This window comes from Myotis brandtii, unplaced genomic scaffold (genome assembly GCF_000412655.1).
Source record: "Myotis brandtii unplaced genomic scaffold, ASM41265v1 scaffold797, whole genome shotgun sequence".
Classification (NCBI taxonomy): Eukaryota; Metazoa; Chordata; class Mammalia; order Chiroptera; family Vespertilionidae; genus Myotis; species Myotis brandtii.
Window position 1 is genome coordinate 88,354 of NW_005371210.1, and position 12,265 is coordinate 100,618.

A 12,265-nucleotide genomic window follows, 5' to 3' on the forward strand; every position below is an offset into this window, starting at 1 on the left:
GGTGGCCGAGGCGTGTCTGCGGCCAGGCTGCTGGGGCCTCAGGAGCTGGGAGCGCTGGTCCCGGGAGCCCGAGGGGTGTCCTGGGATGAAGAGAGGGAGCACTTACTGCAGAGCTGCTCGATGGTGGCCCACTGCTCCGACTTCTTCCAGGTCTGGGCGAGCTCCTCGTTCCGGGTCCGCACGGCCTCCAGCAGCAAGCTGATGCTGTCCTGCAAAGCCAACAGGAGGGTCCATGCGCGCCTGCGGTGGACGGCTCCTACCTGTTGGCTTCTCCCCCAGCATCACACACTCTGGAGGGGATGCGGAACCCTCACAGGCCGTCACTTCGAAACGCACTGCCACACACTCCCGTGTAGGCACAAGTGCCAAACTGAGCCAGCACCCAGATGACAGGCTCCTGGGCTGAGTTGGACGGGCAGGAGTCAAGGTCCTGCGTCCACCCCCTCTCTCCTCAGGTTCCTTACCTTCTCAATCCCGCCTTCCAATACACACCACAGCCCAGGTCCCGGGGCCAAAGGGCAGAGAATTCAACTGCTTTATAGGAGAGACCGGGGCTCGGTCCCTGCAGAAAGTGATGTCTGGCAGTGACGCCGACAGTCCCTGCTGCCCTGCAGGAGCCCTGACGGGGAGAGCCCGGCCCGGCCCTGCACCACCCCTCCCACCGGACGGCGGCAGCTGAACCTGGGCCCGGAGCTGCACCTCTCTGGGTGTCTTGGCGCCTGGTGTGAAATGGCAGGCAAAGCCAGTAAAATACAAGAGCAGCCACAGGCCAGCCGACAGAAAAGCCTGGGCTCCTTGGGGGGCCCCTCCGCTGCATCCCACTGTTTCCTGGGGGGACGTGCTGAGTCAGCATCAGAGGCTGGAGAAACCGCCCCTTCTCTCGTGCTTCCTGGGGCCTTGGGCAGAAAGGCCACCCACACCCGGTGCCTGCGGGGGCTCCTGGCGGGACGCTGCCTGCACCCAGGGCCCGCCGGCTCCGAGAGCACCTGCACCGGGCACTCGCCCTCTCCTCCCTCCGTGTCCCACAGGTGCCAACTGCAGCTGTGCGGGGCCTGGGTGCCCGTCCACCCGCCCACCGACGGCCACAGCAGCTGGCTTGGGAGGGAAGACAGGGAAGGAGCGGCTGTGGTTCTGGAGCTGCCGGGACAGGGCTCAGCCGAGGACCGAGCTAACCGCCCTGTGTCCCTCGTGGTTCGCTCACACCAAGCAGACTGCCCCCACCTAGACGCTTCTGTATGCAGACGCCGAGGGTGCCCTGTGCCCAGCCCCCGGCACACCGCCAGCTCACGGCACACTCGCTCCCCACCTGCAGAGGCATGACTTCATTGGTGACCAGGAAGAGCAGGAGGTGGAAATCTGAGATGATGTCCAAGAACATGGCGGAGGTATTCTGCGACAGGTAGGTGGCCAAACTGTGGAAGTCCTGGACCGGCGGGCGGAAGGGAGACATGAACACGCATCGTTCCAGGCCCAGAGCCCTCCCTCCTGAGGCCTCCTGAGGGCTTCCAGGCCGACAGACATCCCTCTCCCCCTGCCTGTCCACTGCCGGGACCAGGACCCTGGCCCTACACAAACAGGCAGCAGGTACTTCAAATTCGGTTTCTAAAGCCAAGAGCTTACCTGTGTTTCCCCTAACACGTCCCGGTTTTCAATAGGAAACGGATTTTGTGAAATAGAAAAAGTATAAACTGGATCCTTGGGGAAAGTTGTCGTGATCTAAGGAACAGAAAAACAAACCCGCGTCAGTGAACTGTGTGAACAGGGTGTGGGCGACCCTCCGGACAAAGCAGCCTGAGCCTCGAGCACTCACAGAGCCAGAGGCCTCCCTGCCCACGAGACGGGCACCACTGGGCCACCCTGAGCGGAACTCCAAACCTGACCCTGGGAAGCGCGCTGAGAACCGTTTCCAGTAGCTTCCAAGACGGCCCCGCCCCCAGGCAGCTGCTGTCTGCCGCCTCTGGGATACACCGCAGCCCCCCTGGGTCAGCCGAGCGGCGGCTTCCATCCGACGAGCCTCCCGCCCCCCCTGCTGCTCTCCCGCCCCCCCCTGCTGCTCTCCGTGGCCCTGGACGACCATAAGGGTGAACCCCGGGCACAGCCCGGAGGCCGAGGAGGCCCCTCAGGAGCAGACTCTGTTCCATCTCTGGGTCCGAGGGCCCTGCAGACCAGCCCGAGGGTCGGAGAGCCGCGCGAGCCCTGAAGTCCATGGGCTGCTCCAGAGCCAGGTGCGTCAGGGCGGGAAGGGAATCGGGGCCTGAGGTGGGGCACAGCTCCCTGTTGTCCCCCCAGAAGAGCTGGAGTCAAGAGCCTGTGTCCAAAGGGAGCCGCGCCCTCGTTCGGCCCAGACGTGCTCTGGTGATGACGAGGGCACGTGAGACCCAGCGGAGGTGCCCACGGGAGCCGCGTGGCCATGCCTGCCTGCCCCTTCCGGTGGCCACAGCGTTCCCGCCGCAGTTCAGCACCAGCGGCAGCAGCCTGTGGGCCAGACGCAGGGCAGCTCTTCTGGGTCCTCGGACTGTTTCTAAAAGGTCAGGAGGGGGGCAGCTGTGCCTCGCTGACCAGACGGGCGGGTCACGGCGGAGGGCGTGGACCCGAGCCACTGGCCCGTCCCAGCGCTGTGGCTTGTGGGCCACACAACCTCAGCCTCTCTGCTCATCTGCAAGATGAGGCTGACCCGGCGCCTGCACCTAAGGCTGCTCAGAGGATTAAATGCTCAGACATGTCAAGCCCTCAGGATGGCCACACACACACACACACACACGCACGGGACTCAGTTTTAGCCGCTGTCACGGTTCGAAAGACGATGGCAGGGCGGCCCATGCTGGTGAGACAAAGCCCGTGGACAGCTCGGTCCCTCCCTTTGGGAAGCAGAGCACCTGCTAGTGAGTGAGAGTGGAGCGAAGGGAAGTGCTTGTTCGACGTGCACTTGCCCTGGAGAGCCCAGGACTAATCGGGGTGCCCGGGGGCGGGCACAGGCCCCAGGCACCGGGTCCTCTGCTTCAACCCTCTCCCTCCCGGCCCTTCTCGGGGCCGACTGGCCGATGCGTGGGCCCCTCCGACAACCTCCGCAGGAGCCTGAAACATCGGCCCAGTCACAAGGTTTCAGACACCAGATGGCCCTCGTCAGGCCGGGACCTGGGGGCGAGGAGCTAGTACTTGTCTGGCACCTGCTGCCCGGGAACTTCTTCCACAGGAACTGGGGCGTCACAGGGACCGTGCTCCCTCCTCTACCAAACACAACCGGAACCATGCGCGAGGCAAGAACTCAGGGCGGGCGGGCAGGTGGGCGGCCTCTGGGGGAGACCTTAGGAAGCTGCTTCACAGCGCCGACTCCGCCTGAGTGTATCCGCGATCTGTCTGCCTCTGTGTCACACCCAGGTGGTCTGAACCCAGATGCCTGCGGTCCGAGTAATCGCTATGTTCTTGGGAGCTGTCGACTGGATGCAGCACCGACGGGCGAGCTCCTGGGCCCGCCCTCCAATGCCAGGCCTGCCTCACATGCCGTCCCAAGCCCACCACAGCCCCACAGGTCCCAGCAGTCAGAGCATGCCTGCTGCTGTCGGGCTATCGTCAGGTAAGTCACCGCCTTGGTCTGTGGCCTCATCTGTGACCAGAGCCTGAGGCCAGAGCAGAGCTGAGACCCTGGGCAGATGCACGGGAGCAGGTGCCCTCTCGGCTCCTGGAGCTCCACCCAGGAAACCCCACTGCCCCCCACTCGAGGCCATGACGGCTGGTCCCCGAGGACCAGCCGTGGCAGCAGCTGTGACCAGGGCAGCACCTGCACCCGCCACGCATGGACCGGTTGGTGGTCCTTTGTTGCACTTCAGTTCGGGAGAAGTTAACACCTAATTGTTTTTAAGGGGAAAAAACTAAAAGAAAAAGCCCTTAAAATTGAGGGCTCCTCAGGGAAGCCAGGAGCCCTCCCAGGCCTTGGCCTGCGCCAGCCACTCTCCCCCCGCAGCCCTGGCTCCAGCGCGCTCCTGGGGCCTGGGGCACTCACTTACATCTATGATCAGATACTCCACAGGTAGCGGGCGGGCCAGCTGGGTGATCTCGTTGCCAAACTTGTCTATGTCCTGAAAGGGAAACGATGGTGAGTGGAGGTTTGCTGACCAGCGACCTTTCTCCCCTCGAGCGCTGTCTCCCCTGGTAAATGGTGACGGTTCTTGCTGAGGTGTGTGAAAAGCAGGAAGGAAAGTGAGCCTTTTCCTGCTGGGCCGCCTTCCATCCCTAGGAGCTCTTTGTGCCGCCTCCACGGGGAACTCGCTGGGCAGGACTCCCCGGAGCCCCGCCCCCACGACCGCCTCTCCTCCACAAGCTCCCGCGAGGGCTGAGTGCTCCATCTCCACGCTCTCACACCTCAGAAACCCCACTTGATGGAACTGAATACTTACACGTTTCTAAGAAAATGCGCACATGAGCCACACGCACACAAGGACACAGACACGGAAACCCACCGCCAATCTGTCAAAGTCCACACAGTTTTGCTTTGTCAGATGCGGAACATAAAGTTTAATTATGGGGGAAATGGCCAGCATATGGTCATTAATCATAAAATGACAATTAAACCTGATTTATGTCAAACATGCTGTGTTCAAACAGGGCCCTGGAAATAAACTCCTGAGACCGATGCTTCTCATTAGAGATTCTGCAGGGGCGTCACCACTTCGCATTATGTAAATCACTCGTGGAGTCGTATCAGTTAGACACCCGTACTTCCCAATGACGGGGTCTTACGTGAAAGTTTCTCTTTCTTAAAGCTCTTGGACCCACCTGGGTGCGAGCACGGCCACCCTCCCAGGACACAGAGCCCTCGGTCAGACCAAGCCCGCTGCCCCCTCCGGCCTCACTCCTTTTGTTTAGAAACTGAAATTCCTGCTGCAACTCATCTCGCCTGTATCCACACCTTCCTCACCTCTGTTCACAACCGACAGAGCTGCCAACAAGCACTTGTCCCCCTGAGCTCCACCTGACCAGCTCCCTGCAGGGGGCATCGGCCCCGTCAGAGGACACTTCCTAGAGACCACACACAGCTGTCTGTCTGTCTGCCTGTCTGCGCCCCGTGAAGCCGAATGACTCTCCCCTCGGCTGGAGGGGACGGAGGGAGTGCCCTGCGCTGGTTTCCTCGGGGGTCAAGCTGGCCCAGCTCACCGGCTTCCACCGGCAGCCAGAGGTGGGAGCCTGCTGAGGGCCCGGGGGCCCCAGAAGCGGCAGTTTCTCGGTGAAGGAGACGAGGAGGCAGGAGTCAAATCCAATCCAACTGAACCACCGTTTCCAACAATGCACGCTCGCCCTACAAGCCCTAACCTGCAGCGACTCACACGTGACGCGCCCATCGGAACTCGTCTTCACACTGAATGAAGCTCCGACCGCAGAAGCAGTCCCAGCACCTGCTCGCTGTGACCCCCCCCGGGGCTCTTGTTAAAGCTGCTCTCTCTGTCTTGCTGTTCTCTCTCAAATGTCACTACCCAACCACACCTCTCTGCTCCCCCAGAAGATAGAGGTGCTGCAGGCCCCTCTTCCTTGGGGGAAGAGCAGGCAACGTCCCCCCACGCCTTCCCTCAGTGGTTTTGCCGGGGCCTAAACCGCCCCCCCCCCCCCATCTCACAGGCAATCACTTCCACAAGCGTCAGCAATGTCAGTGCAGGAGCTGGAGGAGACGCCTCCATTCTACGTTAGGCAGCTGCCAAAGTGTCAGCAGTTTTAGCTCCTCCTTGAGCAAGACACTAAGTCAAAGACCGTGGTCCCTCCTGCCTCCCTCCCCGCCACGGCCACATCTGGACCCAGCGCACCAGCACGGAGACAGCGGAGAAGCCCAGGGCCCCTGCCTGCGTGAGCGTTTAGGGCGCCGGGCCTGGTGCTGGGACAGCAGCAAACCCCGCCCATCGGGGCACCACCTGCTCTGGAAAGGCGGGTGAAACCCTGAATGCACTGCTTTTCCCTAAGAACAGCCAAGAGGCAGCACACGACCTCACAGGCTGCAGTGGGAAGAAGTTCTCACCAGGGCTCCTCAGACCAACGCTGCAGCAAGGCCGCTCACAAGCAGGCGAAACCTGACCCAGCGCCCCAGGACAGTGGCTTCCACGCCCGCCTTCAGTCTCCACCCTCCGGGGCTACAAACACGCAGCTAACAACCCACGGAAACAGCGTGAGACCAAGGCAGGAGCACAGGCCCACGTGCCAGCAGCACACAGCGCGACCCAGGGAAGCACCCTGCCCACCTGGCAGAATTAACCACCACCCACAGCCACCTCAGGGTAACGACGAAATCCCGAAAGCACGTCCTGGACGGCGAAACAGGACAAGAGCGTGGGCTCTGGGTGCTGCCCCGGAAGCCTGGCCGCACGAGGACGGGCAGAGGGTGGGGGGTACGGGGTGCGGTCCTGGAAACCCCAACAGGACCCTCATGGGAATTAAGGGGCAGAAACAGCAAAGGTGCTCGATACAAAAGTGTACCAGCTTCCAACAGCAGCAGTTTGGGAACTTGCTTTTAGAAGGGGTTCTTTATAACATGTGGGAGTTATAATACGTACATGTAGACCCCACAAGACAGGGCTGTGCAGGTGTAACGAAGGTTACTACCCAGCCGACCACAAGATCGGGAGATGACCTGGGGTCACCTGGACGCCCAGTGGAACGACAGGAGCCCCTCAAGGCCGTGCTGGCCTGAGACAGATGCTCCTGCGGGCCAGGCTGGGAGCTGCCCGGGGGGAACCGGGAGCCGGTGCTCCCACCTCAGATGAAACAGGCGAGACCCGCACCCGCTGTGGCCGGGATGGCCTAGAGCAGGTGCACGGAGCAGTCAGGGGGGGTCACACGTGTTGTGTGTCACCACCACCCAGCTGCAAGGGCCCAAAACGACAGCATCCACCCACAGACCCAGCAGCTCAACAAACCCCAGACAGGACACGCGTGCCAGGGCCCGGGCACATCCCGATCAGACCACAAAAACCCTGACACGGGAGGACGGCTCAGCAGCGGGAAGAGCCGAGCTATGGACAGAGGGACCCGGGAGGGTGACAGCGACCTCCTGGGGAAACCTGTGGGTCAGGTGACTGTGGCGCACGCCTTCAGCCGTCTACCCAGTGAAACAGCCTTGAAAAATGAAGACAAAGTACTTCCAGACATAAAGGTGGCCCCGCTCTCCGAGAAAGACAAAGTCCTGCAGCCGCAGGCGGTGCCAGGTGAGCCCTAGGCGGCCCGGAGTGGGGGCAGGCAGGGACCTCGGTCACGACCAGGGACAAGTCCGAGCCAAGCATGAGATGGGGTCTCTGGTCCCACCAGGAAGCACAGGACTCGTCATGGTCGACGCGGACAGCGCTTCTCAATAAGAACAGTTTTTACAGCTTTCACGAGAAACCAAGACTTAGAAGGGACAGTCACTTGTCTAAAGCGTCAGCGGGAACCTCGGCAGCTTCAGGAGGGCCCGTCACTGACCTCAGCTCCGTCTTTACTCCTGGGGAGGCCCTGACACGCACGTCTCCTTGTTTTTAGAGACTGAGCTTGTTGTGTTGCACGGTTTGATTTGGTGTCTAAACGCCAGATGCAGCGAAGCCACGTCCACTTCCGGTTACAGGCCCTACCGAGCCCCGGAACGCCTTCATCCGCAGCTGAGACTAAACCACTGCGGCTGACCAATGGCCCAGGGGGCCAGAAAGCACCAGAACCAGGCGGGGCCCAGGCAGGCCAGGGTCCACACGGCCTCCGTCCACTGGAAGCCCGCCGTGTGTTTACCTTATAAAACACATCAGGCACGTACTGCTCACTGCTGGACTCCTTGACGTAGCCGAGCTCGGGTGCGTCCTTGCAGGGCAGCAGGCACTCGTCCCGCACCAGCGCCATGCACTGGTTGGACACCTGGTACCCCTCAAAGTGGACCTGGTTGTCCGGACCGCCTGCAAGAGAGACCTTCCGTGAGCATCCACAGGACATGCAGACAAGCCCGCATCTGCTCCTCTTCAGACCAACAGAGCAGACAAGCCGACAGGAGCCTGTTGTAGCTAAGATTTCAAAAACATCCAACAGCATCTTTCCGAGTGGCTTGAGCACCAGGCCTTGAACACAGGACAGGGAGCCGCCACAGCAGCACCTCAAGCAGCCCCACCCAGGGCACCCTCTCTCAGAATCCGGGAAACAAGACGGTAAACATTCTCCAATATCCGCCCAAACTCAGCTCAGAGTCAAGTCCTGGGCTACTGGTTTGGAGCCTGCCTGCCAGCAAGCTTTCGTTCCAGTGAGGGGGATGCATGTGGAGGCAGGAGGTGGGAGTGGGTGAGAGGAGCAGGACAGAGCCATGGCAGTGGGAGCCACGACAGCACCTGCATCACCCCCCGCAGCCTCTGCCTTGGAGAAACCTGCTTGGCCAGCGGCGCTGCAGCGTGGCCGCCCAGGGCGCCGCTCTCCCTGCACCTGCATGGCCCCCACACGTCACTTTATGTCCCTCGATCCCCATCCGTAAACCTCCAGTGAATTACAATGACGGCTGAGGCCGAGTGTCAGAGCTGCTGAGTGGGGTGAGGGGCCGGGGAGACCAAGAGGAGCCCGTCATCCTGAAAACATGCCTGTGGCCACCGAGTCACTCCCTATAGAAACAATAATTAAAGGGGCAGGTTGCCCCGAGCCGGTGGGAGCCGAAAACAGCAGATGGGGGGAGGTGTCTGAAAATCTGGAAGGTGCTGGTTGCTCAGCAGTGGGGAAGGGCTAGCGGCTGTAGCCAAGTGTACTAAAAGACGGCAGACATTGCTGAGTTCAGGCGAGTCCCACATAACCAACAGCTATTCACAGCCAAATGGCCTTGAATCGACCCGCACACTCAGGTAGATAAAAGCCATTTTGTTGTTAGCCCTCACCGAGGATATTTTTCCATTGATTTTTAGAGAAAGTTGAAGGGAGGGGGAAAGAGGGGGAGAGGGAGAGGGAGAGGGAGAGAGAGAGAGAGGCATCGATGTGAGAGAGACACATCAATTAGTTGCCTCCCCGACGGGCCCTGACCAGGACCCAGGGATTGATCCTGCAACTGAGGTATGTGCCCTTGACAGAATCGAACCCGGGACCCTTCAGTCCGCGGGCCGACGCTCTATCCACTGAGCCACACCAGCCAGGCGACACCCCCGTTTTGATGACGGGATTCAGGTCGAGAGGGTCTCTGTGTAGCTGCAGAAGCAAGCATGCAGCCTCCATCCCGGACAAGGTCCGAGGAGGACGACGTGTGACCTGAGGGAGGGTCCCTCTCAGCTCAGAGCTTCACACAGTCACTTCGCGTCTCAGGAAACTGTAAGTGAAGGACGCCAAGTGAACAAGTGACGTTCACAACGAAATGGTCTTGACGATACCTGTGGCCACGGCAGTAACGAACTTGGACCCGAAGTGCCCGTCCGGGGAGAGCCGGCACATGTTGGGGTGCTTGTTCTGGAAGTCCCCCGCGGTGATGCACTCCTCTGCGCTCAGGTAGTAGGTGTCCTGAGGAGAGAGCACGTCATGGGAGCCTCCTCGCCCCAGGGACACTGCGGCCTGAACTGCAGCTCGTCGGGAACTGGGGCGAAACCAACGCCCACGACCTCCTATGAACCAGCACGACCAGCCGCCCCAGCCGAGAGCCCCTCACCTTGTTCCGACTGTATCGGACGGTGCCCTTGCGGGTGTCTTCCGAGACGAGGTCTGTGAATATCCAGCCGACCTGCGGACCGCGGACAGAGCCTGAGCCTCTCCCCCAGCAGCCAGGCCACACCTGGGCCCCAACCTGCTCAGCTCAAGGCGGCCACCCTCCTGGTGCAAACAAGCCAAACTCACTGACCCGCCAGCCAAGTTCACGCCCAGCCCTGTGCCAGGTGCAGGGACCCCAAGGTCAACAAAAGGAACAGACTGCCCAGAGAAACGGCACCTGCGCCGCCGAGAGGAAGCACACAGCGCGTGTCCAGGTGCTGGTAAGAGCCCAGGCCTGGAGAGGGCAGCACAGGGGCAGCACCTCGGGGACTGCGGCTGAAGGGAGCACCTGAGGTGCAGGGCGAGAACCTCCCAGCGCCAAGGCACCCCCAGCCAGTCCCCAAGTCCTCGCAGGGGTGGCCTCCGAGGTGTGTCCTGCTACCGTGACGGTCTGTGCGCTCCGTGCCGTTGGCCCTCCCCTGCCCGCGAGCCCCCAGCCTTCCTGAAGCCGACGGGCTGGGCGTCCACGGGCTGGATCAGGGCTCACACCCACTCCCACGCCCTGGAGGAGCGAGCTGGTGCCCAGCCGCTCGCCTGCACAACCCTGACACAGAACTCTTCAAATCTGGCTGCTGCACACACGACCAGGCAAATTCGGAGACGGTCATTTTCCTCTAAAATGCCCAGATGAATGCAGAACACAGGAGGGTGGCAACGAAGAAAATGAGACTTAGAGGACAGGTGTGAGTAAGCAATAGAGGGCACGCCCACAACCAGCCTGAGATGAATAAGGCTGGAGAGACTGTCGGGAGAAAGGCACTTAGGTAACTTCAAATCCTCCATGGTAGTCACGGTTACCAGGAACTACACGCATGTAACAAATACAGGTCAAAAAATTATACCGAGGAAAACTTCCAGGACTAAAACAGAAACGTGACCCTGAACGAAGATGCTGACCCGTCAGAAACGAAGGGACATCTTTCTTACGACAGTGAAGTGCCTTCGCCCTGACACCCCTGCGTGGAAAGCACGTTTCCCGTTGCCGCCGGAGGGAATGTGCTCTCTGTCTACACGGGCCTGGCAGGAAAGGCACTGGCAGCGAGCGCTAAGCTGTGCTCAGACCCACATGGAGCTGTGGACCCACCTTCGAGGTCCCGGCAGCCTCACACGGATGTGAGGAGACAAACCAGGTCCACAGGCTCAGCAGGCAGCTCCCGCCTCCCAGGGGCTTCCCGCCGCACTGACCAGGGCGCTCAGTGCCCAGGAGGACACACCTGCACCAGCCCCACGTGGAACGTGAGCACCTGCGGGCCTCGGCCAGAGGAACTCCCGCCTGAGGTGTGCGCAGCAGGGCAGGAGGACACGGCCTGGCAGGAGGACGGGGTCCCCCCATGAAGCAGTCCCCAAGAAGTGTGGCTGGCGGATTTCAGTGTCACAGCCCTGGGCTGGGGTCGTACATTCTATGCTCAGGGACACGTTCGCATTGAGCGCTGAATCAGAGAAACATAAAAGCGATCGGCACCCAGTCGACACAGCGAGGCTTCACAGCGGCTGCCTGCACCGACGGCGTACTGCTGGCGCGAGCAGCTGAGGGCTCCGTCCGGCCTGGGCCTGGCCACGCTCCCTCCCGGATGACCCTACAGAGCCCGGCTCCACGGTACCTTCCTCAGGCCGAGTTTGGCAGCGATTTCATCCACCACCTCGGCTTTTGGGTCTTCAAGAAGCTCCAAGCTGTTCTGTGTCCCAATCTGTCGGGCATTGAAGGGAGAGAGGGTTCAGAGGATGGCTCAGAAGAGCGCGGGCCCCCAGCTCCACCCTGGCTTCGCGGTCACAAGGAGTGCTGGGCGCCCCTGGCCTAGAGGAGGGTGACAGCAGCGGAGAGAACGCAAGGCCGCCAGAGGACACACACAGCCCAAGCCGCTTCCGCGCGTCCCTCGGCTGCTTGTGCTTCTAGTCAAGACTCAGAACACGGAGACCCGATGCTGCAGCGGAGCCGCCAGCGTGGGCTGTCGGGGCTCAGGAGGACGCTCCACGGGTTAAGGTCCTTGTGGGGAAGAGGCCAGTTTCCAAGCGCTCCTGATAAACAGGTTCACTCTGGCTGACTCCTGCCCAGCCTGCTGGCCCGGCCCCAGCTGCCTGCAGGAGGCGATGCTAGGCCGGCCTGGAACCCGCCCTGGAAGGCAGCTGTGGGTCAGCAGTAAGAAGTGTCGTGCTGAGCAGAGGCACAGGCCGCAGAGCCAGGACAGCGCGCAAGCCCAGCCCGAGCTCCCTGCCGGCACCTGCCCACCAGCCACACCTGGAGAGCCACAGAGCTGCCTGCTGCTGGCATCCCCATCTGGGACCATTAATCCTTCAGAGCAGAGACCAAGTCACACTCAGGACAAACCTGAGGACCCTGCTCCCACCACGTGCAGCATGAGCTTCAACACCTAACGAGCTGGAGGTGCAGGGTCAGCGGGCACCTCCAGGACCCAGGGGGCTGAGGATGCTGGGAGCAGTCTGGGCGCCAGAGGGTTCTGTCCTTGCTCAGTCTCACTCTAACGGAATGGAGCGTGGGGATCCTCCGAAATAAGACTCCCTCACACTGAGCCGAGCCCAGTGCCCCGGGGGGGGGGGGGGGGGG

General features: G+C 61.5%; 1 protein-coding gene across 1 annotated transcript in view; it reads right to left on the reverse strand.

Moving 5' to 3' along the window:
• NPLOC4 (NPL4 homolog, ubiquitin recognition factor) overlaps positions 1–12,265 on the reverse strand; it is a 27,273-nt gene that overhangs the window by 1,919 nt on the left and 13,089 nt on the right. Inside the window, exons 9-16 of the mRNA XM_014531260.1 lie at positions 11,304–11,390; positions 9,605–9,676; positions 9,333–9,459; positions 7,735–7,895; positions 4,005–4,076; positions 1,621–1,716; positions 1,307–1,423; positions 107–209 (exon numbers count right to left, since the gene is read on the reverse strand). Of these exons, the coding sequence (XP_014386746.1) occupies positions 107–209; positions 1,307–1,423; positions 1,621–1,716; positions 4,005–4,076; positions 7,735–7,895; positions 9,333–9,459; positions 9,605–9,676; positions 11,304–11,390 (835 nt within the window). The remainder of the gene's footprint in view (positions 1–106; positions 210–1,306; positions 1,424–1,620; positions 1,717–4,004; positions 4,077–7,734; positions 7,896–9,332; positions 9,460–9,604; positions 9,677–11,303; positions 11,391–12,265) is intronic.